Genomic DNA, 17,707 nt, shown 5'->3' with positions numbered 1-17,707 from the left:
AGCCAGGGTTAGCCAGGGTTAGCTAGGGTCAGCCAGGGTTAGCCAGGGTTAGCCATGGTTAGCCAGGGTCAGCCAGGGTTAGCCAGGGTTAGCTAGGGTTAGCCAGGGTCAGCCAGGGTCAGCCAGGGTTAGCCAGGGTTAGCTAGGGTTAGCCATGATTAGCCAGGGTTAGCCATGGTTAGCCAGGGTTAGCTAGGGTTAGCCATGGTTAGCCATGGTTAGCCAGGGTTAGCCAGGGTCAGCCAGGGTTAGCCAGGGTTAGCCAGGGTTAGCCAGGGTCAGCCAGGGTTAGCCAGGGTCAGCCAGGGTTAGCTAGGGTTAGCCAGGGTTAGCCAGGGTCAGCCAGGGTTAGCCAGGGTTAGCCAGGGTCAGCCATGGTTAGCCAGGGTCAGCCATGGTTAGCCAGGGTCAGCCATGGTTAGCCCGGGTCAGCCAGGGTCAGCCAGGGTCAGCCAGGGTTAGCCAGGGTTAGCCAGGGTCAGCCAGGGTTAGCCAGGGTTAGCCAGGGTCAGCCATGGTTAGCCAGGGTCAGCCAGGGTTAGCCAGGGTTAGCCAGGGTCAGCCAGGGTTAGCTAGGGTTAGCCAGGGTTAGCCAGGGTTAGCTAGGGTCAGCCAGGGTTAGCCAGGGTTAGCCATGGTTAGCCAGGGTCAGCCAGGGTTAGCCAGGGTTAGCCAGGGTCAGCCAGGGTTAGCCAGGGTTAGCCAGGGTCAGCCAGGGTTAGCCAGGGTTAGCCATGGTCAGCCAGGGTTAGCTAGGGTTAGCCATGGTCAGCCATGGTTAGCCAGGGTCAGCCATGGTTAGCCAGGGTTAGCCAGGGTCAGCCATGGTTAGCCAGGGTCAGCCATGGTTAGCCAGGGTCAGCCATGGTTAGCCCGGGTCAGCCAGGGTCAGCCAGGGTCAGCCAGGGTTAGCCAGGGTTAGCTAGGGTTAGCCATGGTCAGCCAGGGTCAGCCAGGGTTAGCCAGGGTTAGCTAGGGTTAGCCAGGGTTAGCTAGGGTTAGCCAGGGTCAGCCATGGTCAGCCAGGGTCAGCCAGGGTCAGCCAGGGTCAGCCAGGGTTAGCCAGGGTTAGCTAGGGTTAGCCATGGTCAGCCAGGGTTAGCCATGGTCAGCCAGGGTCAGCCAGGGTTAGCCAGGGTTAGCTAGGGTTAGCCAGGGTTAGCCAGGGTTAGCCAGGGTCAGCCAGGGTTAGCCAGGGTCAGCCAGGGTTAGCTAGGGTTAGCCATGGTTAGCCAGGGTTAGCCAGGGTCAGCCAGGGTTAGCCAGGGTTAGCCAGGGTCAGCCATGGTTAGCCAGGGTCAGCCATGGTTAGCCAGGGTCAGCCATGGTTAGCCCGGGTCAGCCAGGGTCAGCCAGGGTCAGCCAGGGTTAGCCAGGGTTAGCCAGGGTCAGCCAGGGTTAGCCAGGGTTAGCCAGGGTTAGCCAGGGTCAGCCATGGTTAGCCAGGGTCAGCCAGGGTTAGCCAGGGTTAGCCAGGGTCAGCCAGGGTTAGCTAGGGTTAGCCAGGGTTAGCCAGGGTTAGCTAGGGTCAGCCAGGGTTAGCCAGGGTTAGCCATGGTTAGCCAGGGTTAGCCAGGGTTAGCCAGGGTTAGCCAGGGTCAGCCAGGGTTAGCCAGGGTTAGCCATGGTCAGCCAGGGTTAGCTAGGGTTAGCCATGGTCAGCCATGGTTAGCCAGGGTCAGCCATGGTTAGCCAGGGTCAGCCATGGTCAGCCATGGTTAGCCATGGTTAGCCAGGGTCAGCCATGGTTAGCCCGGGTCAGCCAGGGTCAGCCAGGGTCAGCCATGGTTAGCCAGGGTCAGCCATGGTTAGCCCGGGTCAGCCAGGGTCAGCCAGGGTCAGCCAGGGTTAGCCAGGGTTAGCTAGGGTTAGCCATGGTCAGCCAGGGTCAGCCAGGGTTAGCCAGGGTTAGCTAGGGTTAGCCAGGGTTAGCTAGGGTTAGCCAGGGTCAGCCATGGTCAGCCAGGGTTAGCCAGGGTCAGCCAGGGTTAGCCAGGGTTAGCTAGGGTTAGCCATGGTTAGCCATGGTCAGCCAGGGTTAGCCAGGGTCAGCCAGGGTCAGCCAGGGTTAGCCAGGGTCAGCCAGGGTCAGCCAGGGTCAGCCAGGGTTAGCCAGGGTTAGCCAGGGTTAGCCAGGGTTAGCTAGGGTTAGCCAGGGTCAGCCAGGGTTAGCTAGGGTCAGCCAGGGTTAGCCAGGGTTAGCCAGGGTCAGCCAGGGTTAGCCAGGGTTAGCCAGGGTTAGCCAGGGTCAGCCATGGTTAGCCAGGGTCAGCCAGGGTTAGCCAGGGTTAGCCAGGGTCAGCCAGGGTTAGCTAGGGTTAGCCAGGGTTAGCCAGGGTTAGCTAGGGTCAGCCAGGGTTAGCCAGGGTTAGCCATGGTTAGCCAGGGTCAGCCAGGGTTAGCCAGGGTTAGCCAGGGTCAGCCAGGGTTAGCCAGGGTTAGCCATGGTCAGCCAGGGTTAGCTAGGGTTAGCCATGGTCAGCCATGGTTAGCCAGGGTCAGCCATGGTTAGCCAGGGTCAGCCATGGTCAGCCATGGTTAGCCATGGTTAGCCAGGGTCAGCCATGGTTAGCCCGGGTCAGCCAGGGTCAGCCAGGGTCAGCCAGGGTTAGCCAGGGTCAGCCATGGTTAGCCCGGGTCAGCCAGGGTCAGCCAGGGTCAGCCAGGGTTAGCCAGGGTTAGCTAGGGTTAGCCATGGTCAGCCAGGGTCAGCCAGGGTTAGCCAGGGTTAGCTAGGGTTAGCCAGGGTTAGCTAGGGTTAGCCAGGGTCAGCCATGGTCAGCCAGGGTTAGCCAGGGTCAGCCAGGGTTAGCCAGGGTTAGCTAGGGTTAGCCATGGTTAGCCATGGTCAGCCAGGGTTAGCCAGGGTCAGCCAGGGTCAGCCAGGGTTAGCCAGGGTCAGCCAGGGTCAGCCAGGGTCAGCCAGGGTTAGCCAGGGTTAGCCAGGGTTAGCCAGGGTTAGCTAGGGTTAGCCAGGGTCAGCCAGGGTTAGCTAGGGTTAGCCAGGGTTAGCCAGGGTTAGCTAGGGTTAGCCAGGGTCAGCCAGGGTTAGCCAGGGTCAGCCAGGGTTAGCCAGGGTTAGCCAGGGTCAGCCAGGGTTAGCCAGGGTCAGCCAGGGTTAGCTAGGGTTAGCCAGGGTTAGCCAGGGTCAGCCCGGGTTAGCCAGGGTCAGCCAGGGTCAGCCATGGTTAGCTAGGGTCAGCCATGGTTAGCCAGGGTCAGCCCGGGTTAGCCATGTGCACACCATGTCTGACTGATGCCGTGTGTGTCCAGGGGAAGACGGGGGAAGAGAGGCAGCAGATGATCAAGGCTCTGAGGGAGGAGCTGCGTCTGGAGGAGGCCCGCCTGGTGCTGCTCAAGAAGCTGCGGCAGAGTCAGATGCAGAAGGAGAACGTGGTGCAGAAGGTCAGTGCAGAGCTCACTCCGACACCACCTGCTGTGGAGGAGTGTGTTAACTCCTGCGTTCTGTTTGTTTTGAAACTATTGATTTTCCGATGCACACGATACATCGATGCTGAAGATAAGAGAAGCTGAGCAGGGTCATACTGCTCCACATGTACAGCCTTTCTCTTCCATTGCTCCCAGCTGTTCACTGCCTCAGTCCTCAGACGGTAGGTCAGTCTTTTCATAGTCGATATCTCTTCCACCACGTCCAGCCTCTGAGCCAGTCCAGCCTCTGAGCCAGTCCAGCCTCTGAGCCAGTCCAGCCTCTGAGCCAGTCCAGCCTCTGAGCCAGTCCAGCCTCTGAGCCAGTCCAGCCTCTGAGCCAGTCCAGGAGGGTGGACTTTGACAGGTCCTTGTGATGGCCTCTTCGACAGAGGTCTTCCTTTCCAATCATAATGCAGACTCACGCCCAGATACTTAACCTGGGTCACGGGGAACCTCATCCCTTCATACTCTCTTCCAGGGTCTGAGTACCTCTGAGAATGCCTGTACTTTTATACGTGACCAGAAGATATGTGAATGATTGGGATCCAACTGCTGACTTGAGTTCTAATGTGTGCTCTAAGTGTTCTGTAACATGATGAAGTGAAAGCTCAGCCTGTTGACGCGCTCTGCTGTCCTCAGGTCCCCGTGGTGCAGAGCGCTGCCTCCTCTGTGCAGGCCCCCCCCATGCACAGCTCTCAGGGCCTGGGGAAGCTGCCTGTGAGGCCGGGCATGCACAACCCGGAGCCCCAGAACCTCCGCACGGCACAGGTCTGTCTGCCATACACGTTAACAACTAAACCGTGGACTGCATGTGTAGTCCTGCCCGCTGGTCAGCAACACATTAGTCCTGCTGGAATAAGGAGGGGCAATAGGCTCAAAGTAGAGGCTTCCTGGGTCAGTGCACTTGTTTAGTAGAATGTCTTTAGTGTATCTGTAGGACATCAGTTAAGTCAGAGTAAATGACTACACTCTTTAGCAGTCTGGGTGTTAAGGATAAGATGCATTGTGGCAAACAAAGTAAGTGCTATCAGAGTCTGACCAATATTTGAATTTGCCATTCTTTTTCTAAATACGTCTCCTGTGAGTCCTCAGATGAACTGAAGTCCAATATTAAAATCACTAGTGGACTTTTGGTTAAGCTTGGTTTTAGGAAAAGACTTTGTCTCTTCAATATTGAACGACACAAGCACCAGGTCATCCTGGTCTTGTGCTCGAGTGGTCTTGATAAGTTGTTGAAAAGATCTTGAGGTGCTTATTTTAGAGGGAGCTGTTGTCAATCTCCAGCCTCAGTTCCTCCTCAGGTGTGTGTGTGTGTGTGTGTGTGTGTGTGTGTGTGTGTGTGTGTGTGTGTGTGTGTGTGTGTGTGTGTGTGTGTGTGTGTGTGTGTGTGTGTGTGTGTGTGTGGTGTGTGTGTGTGTGGTGTGTGTGTGTGTGTGTGTGTGTGTGTGTGTGTGTGTGTGTGTGTGTGTGTGTGTGTGGTGTGTGTGTGTGTGTGTGTGTGTGTGTGTGTGTGTGTGTGTTGTGTGTGTGTGTGTGTGTGTGTGTGTGTGTGTGTGTGTGTGTGTGTGTGTGTGTGTGTGTTGAACTGAGAGCGTTTCATGAACTCTGCTGTTTCCTCTCTGTAGGGTCACACGGTTATCAGGTCAGCAGCCAATGCTAACCTGCCCCCCATGCTGATGTCTCAGAGAGTGATAGCCCCCAACCCCTCCCAGCTGCAGGGCCAGAGACTGTCCTCGAAGCCCGGGATGTCCCGCTCCAGCTCCAGCATGGCCAACGCCGTCAGCTACCAGCAGGTAGGCCCCTCCATCACTGTGTGCTCGGTCTGCTGAGGACCACCAGCTAGTCATGGTTAAAACAATGTATGATGATGATGATGATGATGATGATGATGATGATGATGATGATGATGATGATGATGATGATGATGATACTGTTTACGGGATACGTTAAGCTTGTACTTACATGTACATTAGCACATCCTTAACTAGCATTAGTGCTGCTATGCTACGCTAGCTGCCAAAGGTTTAAGATAAGATTGAATTTATTGATCCCAATTTGGGAAATGTTTGTGTCACAGCGGCATGTCAAAAAGGCTTTGCACTTAATGTGAACATGTTAAAGAATAGAGAATAAACAAACATAGAATAGAAGCATCTCAAAATAACAAATAAAACCAAACTTCAAAGTAAAATATATATATATATATACATAATGACAGTGAAAGATATATATCTGCAGACTATCTGTCAAATATACACTATGAAGGGCCAAATACAGCTGCCAGAAGATATGACCTGAATGTATACAGGTGCTGCGTGTGGATGTGAGGGTGAATAAAGAGCTGCCCTGATGCCCAGGGTTGGAGGTGTGCTATTGCTAGTTAGCTTCACACTGTGATCTGTTGCTTTAGCGTTAGCTGCTATCAATCTATTTGTTTGAACTTGTTTTTGACTGTGATTTATATGCTTTACAGTTAGCTTACATGTGTTAATTGGCATATATAACCATTATAGCCTATGTGGACAATAGTTAGATGTCTTGGCTGATTTTGACAATTTTGGAGGTTATTGAGGATGTGTAGTCCATTTCAGACCTTTTCAGGATATAAACGGCACTTTTAACCAGAAAGTGGCCGTATGTGTACTCCCAGTGGGCTGACTCTCAACTTCAGCTAATGCTCCAAATGGCCCAACATATGCTGGTTAGCATCCAGCAGTTTCTATGTGGGACCGTACTATACATTTCCGACTATGAGGTACTGAACATCTCACGGTTCACGATAGGACTCTATGAGCTGGAAAGTACACTATACAGGAGATGAGAACTCTAAAGGGCAACTTGTAGCCACAACCTGAACCTGAGCGAGGCCAGGAGAATGTATCTACTGTGTCAGCTGGTGACAGAAGGGTAAAGTGTGGCTCTCCTCTGCTTAGCATCAGAGAATGTGTGTCTCCCTGCAGGCCAGCCAGCAGGTGGCAGCCTCCCAGCGCTCAGGCTCCAGTGCCATGTACATGAACCTGGCCCACATGCAGGCAGCGGCAGCAGCCGGGGGGGGCATGGGTGGGGCTTCGGCCGTCAGCCCCTCCACCATGTCCAGCTCGGCGGGCGGAGTCAGCTCCATCGCAGACCAGGCCAGCAGCCAGGCGGCCGCCAAGCTGGCCCTGAGGAAGCAGCTGGAGAAGACCCTGCTGGAGATCCCCCCACCCAAACCCCCCGCCCCGCTGCTCCACTTCCTGCCCTCTGCCGCCAACAGCGAGTTCATCTACATGGTGGGGCTGGAGGAGGTGGTGCAGAGTGTGCTCGACAGTCAGGGTAAGCAGCTCCTCTTCACCTTCAAGCACTGGAAGATAGTTTGTTCATGTCCTCCATAACCCTTCAAATCTGACCAGCTCACTACTTTCATCAATACAAATACATATTGTGTTTCACATCTGATGGCCTCAAGGCCTCAAGGCCTCGTGATATCCTCCACAGTCGGCTTTTGAACATTTTGAGTGGTTTAGTTAACTTTGTAACATCTATGGTGTTCCCAGTCAAAGATGACCTCTATAGAAGATGAGTGGGTAACCCTAGACGATGTTCATCCATCAGATAGTACACACACACACACACACACACACACACACACACACACATCTACAACCATGTTACATTTGGAATACATTTTCAGTGTGTATTCTTTGTATATTCCCTGCAGTTATTCATGTTAACCTAATTCTGAGACATTGTTTACAGCTTAAAAGGGTTTTAAATAACATTTATTTGGTGATGTTTACTTGTTGTTGTGTTAATGTAAGAGCAGTTAAAACAGAGCGGTCAAATACCTAGAGAACCAAAGTAAGAGAGATGAACCTGAAGAGGAATGTGATGATGGCGTATTGCTGCTCTCAGGTAAACTCAGAGGCACGCTGGGCCGGATGGAGCCGTTCTTCTGCGCCCAGTGCAGAACCGACTTCACGCCCCACTGGAAGCAGGAGAAGAGCGGGCGCATCCTGTGTGAGCAGTGCATGACCTCCAATCAGAAGAAGGCTCTGAAGGCGGAGCACACCAACCGGCTGAAGAACGCCTTTGTGAAGGCCCTGCAGCAGGAGCAGGTCAGCACTACACCACCACACCACCCCACCACACCACTACACCACACCACTACACCATCACACTACACCACTACACACCACTACACCACTACACCACACCCCTACACCCCACCACACCACTACACCACACCACTACACCATCACACTACACCACTACACCCCACCACCCCACCACACCACTACACCCCTACACCCCACTACACCACCCCACCACACCACGACACCACACCCCTACACCCCACTACACCACCCCACCACGACACCACACCCCTACACCCCACTACACCACCCCACCACACCACGACACCACACCCCTACACCCACACTACACCACCCCACCACACCACCCCACCACTACACCCCTACACCCCACTACACCACCCCACCACACCACGACACCATCACACTACACCACCCCACCAGGGTTTCCGCTAGGATTTTTTCTCGACGGTCAAATGTCCGGGCAGATTTTATTTTACCGGACAAATTTGAAACTTACCGGTCATATTTCAATAATAATAATAATAGTTGTGTAGCAGAGTTTCCGTTAGCAGGTAATTACCGGACTATGAGCAGATATGCTTCAGTTTAAAACTCAGTTCACGGGGCTCATTTTTATATTGCTTCAGTTTATAATCGTAACAGATCGAAAAATTCAGATTCATTTTTCAATAAATGATTCCACAAACAACAAACAACATAATTATTACATTCAAACAAACTACTTGTAGTAGATAACGTACATTATTCAGAAGTTTACATCAACTTTGAATAATAACACGGGAGAAACGGAGCCTCTCTTTTCCCCTCTCCCTCCCTCTCTCTCCTGACAGCAGTCAGTTTCTCATGCAGCTCCTGCAGCCCGCTAAACAGAGGGCGGGGCTTCAGGTGATCATGCAGAGCTGCGTGTCTCGGTCAGACTCAGCAGCTGATCTGATCTCTCTCTCACGTCCGGTTACACTTCACTCGCGTTTATGTCCATATCGATCAGATCCAGCTCTCCTGATCGGCCTTTATAGAGAGCACCGATCAAACTATTAAGAGTGAATATCGGCCGATAATGACCGGCGGCCGATCTATCGGAGCCTCCCTAATTATTACCAGACATTTTGACCGTCAGGTTTTGAATTTACCGGTTTTTTATAAATTTTACCAGCTAAAAACCGGTAATTACCGGCTAACGGAAACCCTGCACCCCACCACACTACACCATCACACTACACCATCACACTACACCACTACACCACCCCGCTACACTACACCACACCGCCACACTACACCATCACACTACACCACCACACCCCTACACCCCACTACACCACCCCGCTACACTACACCACACCGCCACACTACACCATCACACTACACCACCACACCACTACACCCCACTACACCGCCACACTACACCATCACACTACACCACCACACCACTACACCCCACTACACCACACCGCCACACTACACCATCACACTACACCACTACACACCACTACACCCCACTACACCACTACACCACACCGCCACACTACACCATCACACTACACCATCACACTACACCCCTACACCCCACTACACCACCCCGCTACACTACACCACACTACACTACACCGCCACACTACACCATCACACTACACCATCACACTACACCATCACACTACACCACCCCACCACACCGCCACACTACACCATCACAATACACCACTACACACCGCCACACTACACCACCACACCGCCACACTACACCATCACACTACACCACTACACCCCACTACACCATCACACTACACCATCACAATACACCACTACACACCGCCACACTACACCACCACACCCCCACACTACACCACACCGCCACACTACACCATCACACTACACCACTACACCCCACTACATCATCACACTACACCACACCGCCACACTACACCACTACACCCACACTACACCACACTACACCACACCACTACACCACCCCACCACACCGCCACACTACACCACACTACACCACTACATCACACTACACCATCACACTACACCACTACACACCGCCACACTACACCACCACACCCCCACACTACGCCACACTACACCATCACACTACACCACTACACCACTACACCCCACCACACCGCCACACTACACCACCACACCCCCCCACAACTTACACCACACCGCCACACTACACCATCACACTACACCACTACACCCCACTACACCACCACACCACCCCACTACACCAACACACTACACCACTACACCACCCCACCCCACCGCCACACTACACCACTACACCACACTACACCATCACACTACACCACTACACCACACTACTACACCATCACACTACACCACTACACCATCACAATACACCACTACACACCGCCACACTACACCACCACACCCCCACACTACACCACACCGCCACACTACACCATCACACTACACCACTACACCACCCCACTACACCGCCACACTACACCCCCACACTACACCGCCACACTACACCACCACACCACACTACACCACCACACCACCCCACTACACCACCACACCACACTACACCACCACACCACACCCCACTACACCACCACACCACCCCACTACACCACCACACCACACCCCCACACCACACCCCCACACTACACCACACCACCACACCCCCACACCACTCCCCCACACCACACCCCCACACTACACCACACCCCCACACCACACCCCCACACTACACCACCACACCACACCCCCACACCACACCACACCACACCACCACACCACTACACCACACGTCTGTATTCTCACTCTGAGCTGTCTGTATTAATGTGTGTTCTTCTCGTGGCCCCCATCAGGAGATAGAGCAGAGGCTGCAGCAGCAGGCCGCCCTCTCCCCCAGCTCGGCCCCCACCGGCCCCAACGCCTCTAAGACTGACTCCATGATCCGACACCATGCACTCCGCCAGGTACACTGCAGCGCTGCCCCCACCCTCCACCTGCCTCCAGCCTGCACTGTGCTGTAGTATTCAGGAGAGGCTTGATTTGGAACTCACCCAGTGTTCCATGTGTTCTGTAATAAATGTGGCTACAATTATATCCATTTAAATTGGTTAATCTATTAATTATTTTTTCATTTGAGTTGTTTATTAGATATCACTGCTGCTTAAAAGACCATGATTTAAGACATGATTTTATTGGGAGGATTAATAGCTGGTAAAAATGAATTCCTAAAGATATAAACAGAGAAACGCACTGTAAGCTTGTTTTAAGCTGTTAGAAGCAAATATCTGCTTTTCAAAGACCGTATGCAGTACTGCAGTGCACCACTGTGTGGCAGTGATGGTGAAGTTGTTCTATTTTATTAAATTCATCGACATGTACTTGTTCAAAAGTAAAAGTGAATATTTTACATAAATATACACATACAGAAAGATATGACAAACATGTGTTGTGTCCCCAGGCCCCCCAGCCCCAGGCCTCCATGCAGAGAGGCCTGTCTAACTCAGCGCGGGGCGTCCTGTCTAACTTCGCCCAGGCCTCCCAGCTGTCTGTGGCCAGCAGCCTCATGGGGATGACCAGCGGCAAGCACTGTGGCAGCGGGGGGGGCAGCGGCAGCAACAGGATGCAGCACGACAGCCGCCGGCAGATCTACAACATCCCAGGTACTGCTGCTGTCTGTGTCCGTGCACCTGGCGTTACTTATGCTGGTTAAATATGCATCTCAGACATTATTACAACAACTGTAGGTAACGTATGTATATTTGTATAGGCAACCTGAGCCAAACACCAACCTGTTTCAAGAATATAAAGCGGCATTACAAATATGTGATATGATGTATGTGAAAGTTCAACTGGAGGACTGTGACTCCTGAAGTTGCGGTAAATGAAGATGTCTCACTCGGAGTAGACGCCAGCCGCAGAGAGCCAACAAACCAAGTCCTCTCAATGAGTTGCTGGAAGATTTCATGTGAATGAGATAGTTCACGTCTGATATGATGTGTTTTATACAGCGCTCTTTTAAAGATTCATTAACAGTTACTTTGATACCAAGTTGATGCCAAAATGCTGTCCCGTTTACGTGTTCAAATCTGAAAGGAAATGACAAATGATTTCAGTACTGTTATCTGAAGCGCAGGTTTCCTTCAGCGCCCCTCTCTGTCTTACAATACGCACACGTGGGGCTATTGGCCCGTCCTGGAAACACAACGTCTGTTCCTCATAACCTGTAAACAAGACAAATCTGTGATGAAATGAGCAGAAGAAGCTAATGCTAGCTGTTAGCGGCTGCTCGTTTACAAAGAAAGGTTATTTCTGCTGTTTGTAAATAAATTGTGTGTGTGTGTGTGTGTGTGTGTGTGTGTGTGTGTGTGTGTGTGTGTGTGTGTGTGTGTGTGTGTGTGTGTGTGTGTGTGTGTGTGTGTGTGTGTGTGTGTGTGTGTGTGTGTGTGTGTGTGTGTGTGTGTGGTGTGTGTGTGTGTGTGTGTGTGTGTGTGTGTGTGTGTGTGTGTGTGTGTGTGTGTGTGTGTGTGTGTGTGTGTGTGTGTGTGTGTGTGTGTGTGTGTGTGTGTGTGTGTGTGTGTGTGTCCACAGGGTTAAATATCGCCTATCTGAACCCCGCGGCGGTGGGGGCCCATAAGAGCTCCAGCTTAGCGGACCGGCAGAGAGAGTACCTGTTGGACATGATCCCCCCTCGATCCATATCGCAGTCCATCAGCGGACAGAAATGAGCCCATCTGAAGCCCCCCCCTCCTACCCCATACTGAAGCACTCCCAGATCGACCACCACCCCCCATCGCATGCAGTGCCTGTCCGTGTGCCTACCTTGAACCAACCCATGAAACCCACGAGTCGGACAAAGACACTAAACTGTCGGTGCATCTCAGATGTTCTTCTTATAGTACAGCTCTTCTTATTCGTCAGCGTTGTTTAACAATTATAATTCCCATTATTATCGCTGTTGGTAGCACTATTATTATTATTATACCTGCAACTACCACGTTTGCTTCAGTTTACTCGTTATGCTTTTTCTTTTATACGTGTTCGCTCCGTCTTTGTTTCCCTCTTTACTTTGGGCAGTGACAGGAACTCACCGTCGAGCTCCACCATCACGTAGGAGTAAGACCTGGTTATTGCTAGTAACAGAAGATCAACAGGGTGCATTCTGGTTGCTATGCAACATAAAGTTTAACAGCTTTGTAAAAAGTGTTGGCTCTTTAACTTGGAGAAACAAAGTTTATAATACTGATAGGAACAAACAGACGGGGGCCGAGCACCCCCACTCTCCCCTGGTGAAAGTTTCAGGATCTGTGACCACCGACAGCCGGCTGAAGCTCCACTCACTCCCCCGGAGTCGGGGGGAATCTGGAACCCACCGGAGGGGCCCATGTGTACTGAAGAGAAGCTTTTCCCCAGTCCCCATCGGGGGCCCATCAGGGGACTCTTCCTGCCAGCCCCTCCCCCGCAGACCACCTGGTGGATGTAGGTGTAGTCTGTGTGAGCACTGACACCCTGCAGAGAGCTCATCCTGGAGGATCATCTGAAGCGCCCCAAGTGTTCACAGGGAAGTGTCCACTCAGAGAAAGGCAGTCCATCTCACTTCCTGCCCCCCGCCCCACCCTTTGGTTATCCAGTATGCACAGACTGAACCCTTTTTACCCCGAAGCTCCTTTTTGGCGTCATGTTCTTTAAATGAACTCAAGTCTGAAGGTGGAGGCACATTTCCTGCATCCAAACCACAGACTCTGTCCCTGGACCCTAAAGTCTGGGTCCTATTCTTCTTCTATTTTAGTTTTCGGATTGTTGGCCCCTCCACCCAACTTTCCTTCACTTTTTTTGTTTTTCTTAGTTTTATTTGTTAGTTTGTTTGTTTGTTTGTTTTGCGGCGTCTCCTAATGAAATGGTGGCGTACCTGAGAGGTGTTAGCCACCGGAGACGATAATAATCATCAAAGCTAAAAACAGAAACTATTGTATGGATAATGTATAGATACCTAGCTTCAGAGGGAGAAAAGAAACGATGTGGATTATATCTTTTATGGGAGAGACATGATCAATCATTGTGTGCATGCTCTGCACACGAGTCGCCTCACTCCAGAGGAGCACTTTGCATATTTCCAATTGGAAAAACATTTTTTTTAAAGGAGGTAAAGAATGTTACAATTGAGAGTGGCTAGAGTCTGGATGCTGGCTGATGGCCGACCAGAGGTGTGTGAAGCTTGTGGGTTGCATCACGGTGTGTGTTATGGGATGGTGAATGATCCTTTGCAGTGTTGATCTCTGTTAATGTTGAACCTCAAGTGTCGCTTTCCAAATCCTGGGAAGAAGTCCACTTTAAGTAAATGTATTGTCCGTTCAATCAGTGGCACACAACTAGACGCAACAACACCCCTTTACATGAGTCGTGTCCCCATGGGTTTCGCTCCTCAGATACTGGCTGGTGGTCACATGGTCACTCACAGCATGGACGCTCTTCCCTGATCTCAAATTGCACATTTCATTCATGAACTGGTAAACCTGTTCTGTAAATGTTTTATTTAGACTCAGTTTCATTCACATTCCCCCAAAGGAGCATGGATTATTACAGGAGGAAAGTGCTTTCGACCTCTCCTCCGTTGACTGACCAGACACACCACCCTTATGAAAAGCAGTGCAGGGTTCTGAAACATTTCATTCTAATAATTGATCATCTGCTAAATCTATAAATCTAGAGAAAAACTGTTCAGTGATTTATTTCCACCTATGGAACGTTCAATCCATGTCGACCCCCGGGCTGATGCATGTACAGGTCACACTGATGTGAGAGCAGCACTGCAGAGGAAACGCTGGCCAACACGTGCTCTGGCAGCCATGTTGGATTCATCCGTTCTAAATGTTTTTCTCAGATTCTGTGCAGTAAGTGTGTGTGAATGGAACAATCAGCAGTTACTTTGTGTTCGATGGATGTCTTACCATGTTTGGTTGCGTTGCACTCAGTTAGTTCATTCTGGAATCTTTCACTTTTCATCCTCTGCAAAGCGTTGTGCAGACTCTCACTTTGTCAGGTCCAACTCCTGCAAACTGGAGACATTCTCATCAGCCCCAGATGTTCGCTGTCTGCCGTGTGAGCATGCTCACATGCTAAACTCAGATTGAAACATGGTTAGCAATAGTGACTACCTACCTTGTTATTGCCGTTGTTAGCTTGTAAGTATGCTGACATTAGCATTTAGCACAATGCACTGCTGTGCTAAGTAAAGCTACACAGCTAGCACGGCTGTAGTCTCTGGTTGTGTTAAAGCTTGTTCGGCTGAAGGGCAAGCAATGCAAAAACTGAAGCTAAAAAACAAGAGAAGTTGAGGTGGCAGGTTAAAACCTTTTTCTAAAAGTATCACATATTTAAAATGTATTGAAAAATAAACTATAGCACTTCACAGGGAAGAGCTAGCTTATAATTTACAATAGTGGAAGCTAGCTGTGTTAAATGAGTGCTCCAGTTAGCTAAACTAGCTAACACAGCCTCTCTTCTTTTCATTGCTCAGTGTTATTTTATATTTGTTTCTGTCCATGTACTAGAATTCAGTTTGTATCTGCACTTCAGGTTAAAAGTAAACAACTAACATTTTAAGCGACATTTTCGTTTTAACAATAAAATTGTTCTTTGTTAGTTGATGTGTTGTTGCTAACGCAGAAGCAGCATACTATCTATTTTGAGCCTCTTTTCAAAGTTTAGTAAATCAATGGTAAAACAGAAAGGTCTGGCTAGCTTCTAAAGGCTTCTCTCGTCACTTCTCTTCCCACCCAAGGCTGTGCCACAGTAATACACAGCATACAGTCTCTGATAGTGTTGCCATGACGATATGTAATAATTATCAGTCCACATCGTGTGTGTGTGTGTGTGTGTGTGTGTGTGTGTGTGTGTGTGTGTGTGTGTGTGTGTGTGTGTGTGTGTGTGTGTGTGTGTGTGTGTGTGTGTGTGTGTGTGTGTGTGTGTGTGTGTGTGTGGGTGTGTGTGTGTGTCTGTGTGTGTGTGTGTGTGTGTGTGTGTGTGTGTGTGTGTGTGTGTGTGTGTGTGTGTGTGTGTGTGTGTGTGTGTGTGTGTGTGTGTCATCAGACCATCCCATAATAAACAGCCAGTGAAATGGAAGACTTGAAACTACCTAGGGTGTAAACTAAGTGTACACTTGGAAAACATCATTTGTGCTAATTCTAATAAACACAGAAAACATGAATCAATTCTCCTTTTGGTGGAACATTGGATGTAGAGATATATTTTCATGAGTTTTAAATGTCTTGGATACATTTTTTACTGCCACACAATTTGATTTTAGCGATGGTTTTTACATGCGTCTCCTTCTGCTGCCAAGCTTGAGAACAGCTCCTGTCTCTGACTCTGTTGCAGATGCGCCACACTCTTTGTATCCGGATTTCAGATTCTTTCTTGAAATCTAAATTTGAAGTCATTCTTTTTCTGACGTCTCAATTCTGTTTTCTTTCTATTGCAGTTTAAAAAATAAACAAATGTATTGACTATGAAATAAATGACACGATATTTGCTAGGTTTGAAGTAATAATGACTTATTGTACATAAGCATTTTCTCCTCCCTTGTTCTGAAAAAAGAAATTAAATGGTTGTATATTGTGTAGAAAAGCAAACAAAAAGCCATGAATATTGTGAAGCTTGTCATTTCGTTTTGTGATCACTGTGTATTATTGTGTAACAATGTGCAAAATGTTTGGGATTCTTTCCCCTCCGCTTCTTGGAGCTCTCCCTGGATGCATTCACCTCGGCGGGGGCTAGCTAGCGTTAGCAGGGGGGTGCACTGGTTCAGACAGAGCGGTTCACACCTGTGAACATCTGATCTCTTCTCTTGGAGCATGGAAACTGGAAATAACTTTAAAGAATGGTTTCCTGCCCATCAGATGATTCATTGTGTTGGATTCCATGGAGCCCTCATGACTTTAGCGTCTCATAAACCACGTCTGCTGACCCCTTTGTCCACATGACCATATTCTATGAAGTGGACCGGTTACAATCACAGCGTGGAAAGATGATGTTTAAAAAGTCAGTTTGTCTCATACACACTTTTTCTGTGACCGGGACATTTGTTCTGAAAAATGTTGGTGTTTTAATAAAGTTCTTTAAATGCTGTGAGCAGATATCTTAAAAGCTGAACAAATAAAATGATAAAAGGTTTAGTTAGGACGTACCCTCCAGTTCTAGTGGGGGCTAGAGCATGGGCAAAAACATATACATAATTCCACATGTCAGTGACCTGATAATGTACAAAGATAACCTGTTCACACTTTTCATCGGGGTTTAAATGCTATCAGCGCCCGGGGGAACCCTGTTTTGGCGGAATAAATCCATTACAGAGTCGCTTAGTATTCCATCCAGTAGACCTGAGGACGGCTGCTTCTGAACCAGTGATCACTTCCTGCCGACCTCAGCGTACCCCACATGCGCTCCTCTGCTGCCGGGCTTTTTACTTCTATTAGTTGTTGTTGCTAATGCAGGGAAACATTTAATTTCTCAATCAGTTTTATCAATTTTCAGTTGACTTTTTGTATAATGTGGGATCTGCAGAAACAGATGATGAAACCAACCGGAAACTAATTGAAGTCCTTTTTTCGTTTTGCTTACATCAATCCTGACCTTTTGCACATACTTGATATTTAACGGTCTTCAAAAAAGTAAAAGAAAATAATGCTGTTTGAATACTGCCAGTTGATTGACAATTATGCATTGATTGAAAAAATAAGCTAATTTTGGAGGAAATAACTTTGTAATATTTATCTCTTGCAAGCTATGTTTAATAAAGGTTGAAACAATTTGCTTCCAAGTGTGACTTCCTATTCCTGGTTTTGTGACGGAAAGAAACTCTTTGTTTCGGTGGCGAGCCGTGACTTTTATACCTAGTCCCTCTGACAGCTTTGACATTACTCTCTCGTTGAGTTACCCTAGCTGGCCCTCTGAATCTATAGCTGGACCACCAATCAGCTCCTATCTTCACAGTAACTCGCAGAGAAGGCCAATGGAGCTTCTTTCATTTCTACATTCCAACAAAAACTGAACAGGCATATTAGAAGGATTTATTTCTTTGGGAATGTTATTTTAACGTTATTTATTTTAATTTTAAGTACAATGAAATCAAGCTTTTTTGGTAAAACTAATTAAAAATATTAAAATATATATATATTTATTTTTTATCTTTTTTTAAA

The 17,707-nt window shown here is 49.4% G+C and overlaps 1 protein-coding gene across 2 annotated transcripts in view; it reads left to right on the top strand.

Annotated features, from left to right (window-relative positions):
* The window catches only part of gatad2b (GATA zinc finger domain containing 2B), a 56,698-nt gene extending 39,370 nt beyond the window's left edge, over positions 1-17,328 (top strand). The window contains exons 4-11 of one of the 2 annotated variants that reach the window (XM_034094355.2): positions 3,274-3,405; positions 4,069-4,197; positions 5,055-5,222; positions 6,390-6,741; positions 7,321-7,523; positions 10,367-10,477; positions 10,972-11,173; positions 12,102-17,328. In XM_034094355.2, coding sequence (XP_033950246.1) covers positions 3,274-3,405; positions 4,069-4,197; positions 5,055-5,222; positions 6,390-6,741; positions 7,321-7,523; positions 10,367-10,477; positions 10,972-11,173; positions 12,102-12,238 — 1,434 coding nt within the window. In that variant the 3' untranslated portion in view covers positions 12,239-17,328. Of the gene's footprint in view, positions 1-3,273; positions 3,406-4,068; positions 4,198-5,054; positions 5,223-6,362; positions 6,742-7,320; positions 7,524-10,366; positions 10,478-10,971; positions 11,174-12,101 lie in introns of both variants that reach the window. The other variant, XM_034094354.2, reaches the window with a different exon arrangement.
* Positions 17,329-17,707: the final 379 nt, after the last annotated feature.

Source organism: Pseudochaenichthys georgianus, chromosome 11, assembly GCF_902827115.2.
Source record: "Pseudochaenichthys georgianus chromosome 11, fPseGeo1.2, whole genome shotgun sequence".
NCBI classification, from domain to species: Eukaryota; Metazoa; Chordata; class Actinopteri; order Perciformes; family Channichthyidae; genus Pseudochaenichthys; species Pseudochaenichthys georgianus.
Note: the sequence above shows the minus strand (reverse complement) of the source record. Positions and strands in the feature narration are given on the sequence as shown.